The sequence below is a fragment of the Lipotes vexillifer genome, unplaced genomic scaffold, assembly GCF_000442215.2.
Source record: "Lipotes vexillifer unplaced genomic scaffold, Lipotes_vexillifer_v1.1 scaffold182, whole genome shotgun sequence".
NCBI classification, from domain to species: domain Eukaryota; kingdom Metazoa; phylum Chordata; class Mammalia; order Artiodactyla; family Lipotidae; genus Lipotes; species Lipotes vexillifer.
Window position 1 is genome coordinate 3,659,687 of NW_006798798.1, and position 5,955 is coordinate 3,665,641.

At 45.6% G+C, this 5,955-nt stretch overlaps 1 protein-coding gene across 1 annotated transcript in view; it reads right to left on the reverse strand.

Annotated features, from left to right (window-relative positions):
- CEP89 (centrosomal protein 89) overlaps positions 1–5,955 on the reverse strand; it is an 80,501-nt gene that overhangs the window by 22,024 nt on the left and 52,522 nt on the right. Inside the window, exon 14 of the mRNA XM_007470943.1 lies at positions 5,476–5,656. Within this exon, the coding sequence (XP_007471005.1) occupies positions 5,476–5,656 (181 nt within the window). The remainder of the gene's footprint in view (positions 1–5,475; positions 5,657–5,955) is intronic.

Sequence of the window (5,955 nt, forward strand, 5' to 3'; positions counted from 1 at the left end):
TTTCCCTATACTAGTTTCGAAGTTAAACACATTCTGTTCCCAGAAATTTCATCATGCATATTTTCAAACTATAATCAACACCTTTATCCTCTTCTGAATGATACAGACTTTAGAACACAAATCCCATTTACCACCCTCACTAATTATATGCTATTTTTGTTGTACATTTTAATTCTATGTATTTTTAAGTCCCCAAAGATATTACCATTATTGGTTTATAGAATCAATGTTCATTTACATTTATCCACAAATTTACCACTGTATTTTAGTTCCGTCTTGCTTCTCAGACATCCCACCTTGAGTTACTTTCCTCCTCCAGACTTGTGCCTTCTATACCCTCCTTTAGAATTGCCTTTAATGCAGGTCTGCTGGTGGTGACACTCAGTTTGGGTTGGAAAATACCCTTATTTGACTTCACTTCTGAAAGGGATTTTTTCTGGTAACAAAATCCTAGGTCATCCAGGGTTTGCTTGTATCCAGCACTCTGAAGCTAACATCCAAGGGACCACAGCACCCCTGTTAAGAGTCTGCTGCCGCTGAACTCCTCTGAAGGAAACTGTCCGCGTCGGGCTAGCACAAACCATGTATCATCATCTTCAGTTGGGGAAGACTCTCAGCTATCCTATCTCTAACCACTCCTTTTGATTTAAACATATCCCTATGCTGATTCTTGTCTCCAATCTAGTGGTACCTCAACCTTTGAACACTCTATGTCATCCCGAACTAGTTTTGCTTCTGACCTATTTCAGTTCTATTTCACAATTCAGCTGTATCTAATCTGTAGTTAAGCCCATCCACTGAGTTTGTATTTTTCAGTTCTAAAAATTCTATTTCTTCCTTTTCAAACCCACTATTGTCACGTTTTATAGTTCCCTGAAGACAGTTTGGAGCTTGTCTTTCCTTTCTTTAAGCACACAGCCACCAGTTGTTGTATAGTCTTTGTCTGATAATTTCGGGTTCTGTGGGTCCTTTTTTTTTTTTTTTTGCGGTCCGCGGGCCTCTCACTGCTGTGGCCTCTCCCTTTGTGGAGCACAGGCTCCGGACGCGCAGGCTCAGCGGCCATGGCTCACGGGCCCAGCCGCTCCGCGGCATGTGGGATCTTCCCGGACCGGGACACAAACCCGTTTCCCCTGCATCGGCAGGCGGACTCCCAGCCACCGCGCCACCAGGGAAGCCCCTCTGTGGGTCCTTTTAATCAACGACTTCAGGGATCTGGAAATGCCCTTCAACTATTAATGCCTCCCTTTCTATTTTCTTTAATCTCTCTGTGATCCCTGACGATCTGAGGCTGGACCTCTTGGATGGGTCTTCCATCTGTTATCTTTTCTCTCCATTGCCAACTGTTTGTTTCCTGATGTTCTAGGTGAATCCACAAATTTCTCTTTCAGCCCTTCGACTGATGTTTTTTGAAAATTCTGGTAATCGTTTTTAATTTTTCTTATTTAGTGATTACACTTTTTTTGCCATGGCATTTTATTCTTTTAAACTCTCCTCGGGAGGTCCCGGATGGCCTAGTGGGTTAGGATTCCGGGCTTTCACTGCCAAGGGCCTGGGTTCAATCCCTGGTTGGCGAGCTGAGATCTCGCAAGCCGCCTGGCACAGCCAAAACGCTCTCCTCAGTTCCCTGTGTAATCTCAGTTTCCTGTGAAGTGAGTTTCTCTGCTCATCTAGGTCTCCCTCCATTGCAATTTCCCCCCCACACCCAATGCTCCTTGCTGTTGGTCACATCTAGCCGTCTTTTCTTACTTTAGGATGAAGGCTGGGTATTTGGTGTGCACTGTAGCAGGGGACTGTTCTGTCCTGGTGCCTCCCTGAGCAGACACATCGCTGACTGATGACCAGGACTCCATCTGTGTAGGTGAGTTATGTGAATAGTTGGCTTCACTTTAGGATACAGGACCCCCCAAAACCAGGATAAGTAAGGCTTGCCTTTTGCAGATACCACTAGTCACCGCAAACCCTTAGCTCTCCCCAAAAGAGTTTGCTAAATTTCTTTAGTGACATAGGTTGACACCCGGTTTCTCTCCCATCACCCAAGCCAAGTAAGCTCGAGCTTTCTAGGCAATAGTAAAAGCAAAGAGCAATCTAAGCTTCGAGTTGTAACCACCAGTCTAAGTCTAAGCCAACTGGACAGTTCACTAGGGAAATAAGCTTCTGCCGTGTCCTGCATCACAGTTCCTTCCAGGCATGGTTGCCAATAAGTAGAACAAACAAGACAAAATGGATGAGCCACTCTGGGTTTATTACGTGCACCACCTTCAACAGGATAGGGGACAACACATATGCACCATACCTAGAAGTTCACTGAGCAGAGGTTCAACCCAACCTTTTTCTACATAAATAAAAACCTTTCCTTCATGACGTCACCTGTGCCTGAGGTACAACCCTTTCCTAACTCAGACCCACCCCCATTGTAGGAGCTGGTTCAACTGCTGCTCTGCTGCTAGTTAATAATCCTCTTTTGTACGTGGCGTTATCTCTATCATGACAGCAGCATGGGAAGGGCTCCCCCTCACTGAGGCAACCAGAGGGCAAGTGCACTGAAGCCCCAGAGGCCCTTCTGTCACCTTTAGCCTAACTCCAAGGGGTCCTTGGCTCCAAGATGTCCTTGGCCCCTGTGTGTAGTAGCCCAGAGACCAAAACACTCTGGGTTTCCTTCTCCTTATTTTGCCTATTTTTCTACGAGGTCTTGGTACTGGCCTATATACACTTCCCTGAATTCACATATTCCGTCTCTGATGAATCCATGCCCCTCTTCCCACGTTACAGATTTCCTCTCCAAGCAAACACTGCCCCTTCCAAGAGCGCCAACAGGCTCAACACTCCCCCACCTCCACCCTCCTCATTCCTCTATTCCTTACCCCACCTGTCAACTCGGAGTCCAAAGCCTCTCAGCAAAAAGCTGGCACAAAGGCTTTCCCTCCTGTAGTGTAAGAACCTGCCAATCAGCTTTTCTGACTGTGGTGTAAGTGCCTGACATTAAACTTTTGATCTGAGGCTTCCATTTCAAAGACATTCTTCTCGAATAAACATACTGCTGGCCACACAACTAGACAAAGAGCCAGGCCATCTTACCCATAAGGTTCCCCTTTTAGAAAGCTCTAGGTGACCTAGGTAATGACCGCTTCAGTGGCCCCCTTCCTGCACCCAAATTCCTGCTTTCGCCAGTAAAGAGTGAACCTGTGAAACCCTAGGCACTTCACCCTTGACCCCAAAAAGGGCAGAATCTCAGGTCTGTGCTGTCTCTCTCTCTACCCTCGACCTTGTTGTGTGGCCCCAGGTGTACCGTGAACCCTCCAGGACCTGTGAGGAATGAAACTTGTTTCTTCAGCGTTTCCTGATGGTGCTGCTGGGGTGCATCTTACAATCGGAACAAGAACTATAAGGGCCGGCCCAGCCAAAACAACACTTGGGCGGGGCTGGGGTGGGAGGGGGTAGCTCGCCACAAGTTGGATGGCCCAGGTGAGTGCTTCAGGCATTTCTATCCAACAGCATCACTACTGACAGGCTGAGACTAGCAGGAAACACCTCCCAGTCCAGTGCCTTCTGGGCCACTACACTCCTGACCCAGTTTCCACTTAAAAGAGATTTGGTGACATGTTTGTTTCTTCCATGACCACATCTCCCATTGCCTTCACTCCCATTGCCAATTAGTGGCTTCCTTCAGAAATTTTTTATATTCACCTCTAGGGGTCTATTAGGATATGTGGTTATGACGCATCCATAAAAAAAAAAAATGAGCCACAGGAGTGGGTATTTGAGGAAAATAAAATCATAAAAATGAATATGACTTCAAAAAAATTTCCTTCCTCTACTGGAACAGAAAAGTAAAGTACAGACCTGGCCCAGACAGCCTGCAATGGTATAGTCAAAACACTGGGTTTCTGTACTTCTTATCATCCACATTTACTGATACACCAAGCTAAGCACTTTGTACGCACTAACTCATTTATTCCCCCCACATCAACCACCTTGAGCTGAACGCCCCACCATTTAAAAAATTATTTCTTCTCTATTACAAAAGTCATATGCATTCATAACAGAACACTTGGAAAGCGGAGAAAACACAAAGAAAATTTACATTACTTTACTCATTATGATAGTTAAGTTTATGCGTCAACTTGGCTAGTCCATGGTGCCCAGTTGTTTGGTCAAATACTCGTTAGATGTTTCTGTGAAGGTATTTTGTAGACGTGACTAACATCTCAGTCAGTTGACTTTAAGGGAGATTATCCTTGATAACGTGGGCAGGCCTCATCCCATTAGTTGAAGACCTTATGAGCAAAAACTGAGGTTTCCCAAAGAAGAAAGAATTCTGCCTCAACACGATAACATAGTCTCAGGTTCCAGCCTGAGTCCCCAGCCAGCTGGGCTGCCCTATGGAGCCTGGATTTGCCAGCCCCCACAACTGCATGAGCCGCTACTTAAAATAAATCTCTCTCATTTTCTCCAAATATATATATACATATCCTATACATATCCTATTGGCTGTTTCTTTGGAGAACACTGACTGCTGATACACCCATAATTTCACCTGCCAAAGATAATTTCTATTACTCTTTTTCCATTCTTACAATCCATTCTCTATGTACATATGGTATATAAGTAATTTTATATACATATATGTAATTATACAGACACAGACAGACATACACACACGAGAGAGATGAACTCGTCCCAGTCATCTTGGTTAACACGAGAAGTCCCGCATCCTGGGAAACTGCTCAGTCCCAGGCAAACTGGGATGGTTGGTCAGCTTAAAACACACACACACACACACACACACACACACACACACACACACACACACACACACACACACACACACACACACACACACCTTTTCTTTTTCGCGGTACGCGGGCCTCTCACCGTTGTGGCCTCTCCTGTTGCAGAGCACAGGCTCTGGACACGCAGGCTCCGGACGCGCAGGCTCAGCGGCCATGGCTCACGGGCCCAGCCGCTCCGCGGCATGTGGGGTCTTCCCGGACCGGGGCTTGAACCTGTGTCCCCTGCATCAGCAGGCAGACTCTCAACCACTGCGCCTCCAGGGAAGCCCCCCTTTTCTCTTTTTAAATAAAATTGCAATCATTCTGTACATACTGTTTTGTAACCTACTCTTTTCACTTACAAATATATTGTGGTTATTTTCCAATGTCAAAAATATTCTTCTGTGACATCATGTTTAACGGCTGCACTGTATTTCATTTTATGGTTCTGTCTTTTCATTTCACCTCTAAAAACAAGAGAGTGGAACAGTAGGGGAAAAAATCATATACATACACACAAACTGTAGACCACAGCCCTCAAGGACGGCCTTGTTCTACTTTAATAAAATATTTACCATTCTTAGTCTTGGACACCTGTGCTGGTGCAGCGAAATGACTCAAAAAAAGAGGGAGCACCCTCTCTCTACCTGCCTATAACAACATGCATGGTGACACATTAATGCTTGAAAAGACATTGAGTCCTTACCTTTTTAATTCATTTACAATTGAAGTGTGCACTTCTACTGCAACTTTGCTGTCCAACTGTATTTTTAGTTCCTGGCATTCCGTCCGCAAAATTTCCAATTGCTCCTTACTTTTAGTTAGCTCCTTTTCTTGGCTCTGTGTTTTAGTCTCCAGAAGCATTAGCTGTTTAGTCAGTTTAGAAACTGAAACACAAAATAGATGGATAAAGACTTGGTACAGAAGAGCTAATAAAGCATGATTACTGATTACTAATACTAGTGAGAGCTTATAAAAGATGATCTTTGGGCTTCCCTGGTGGCGCAGTGGTTGAGAGTCCGCCTTCCGATGCAAGGGACACGGGTTCGTGCCCCAGTCCGGGAAGATCCCACATGCCGCGGAGTGGCTAGGCTCGTGAGCCATGGCCACTGAGCCTACGCGTCCGGAGCCTGTGCTCCGCAACGGGAGAGGCCACAACAGTGAGAGGCCCGCGTACCACAAAAAA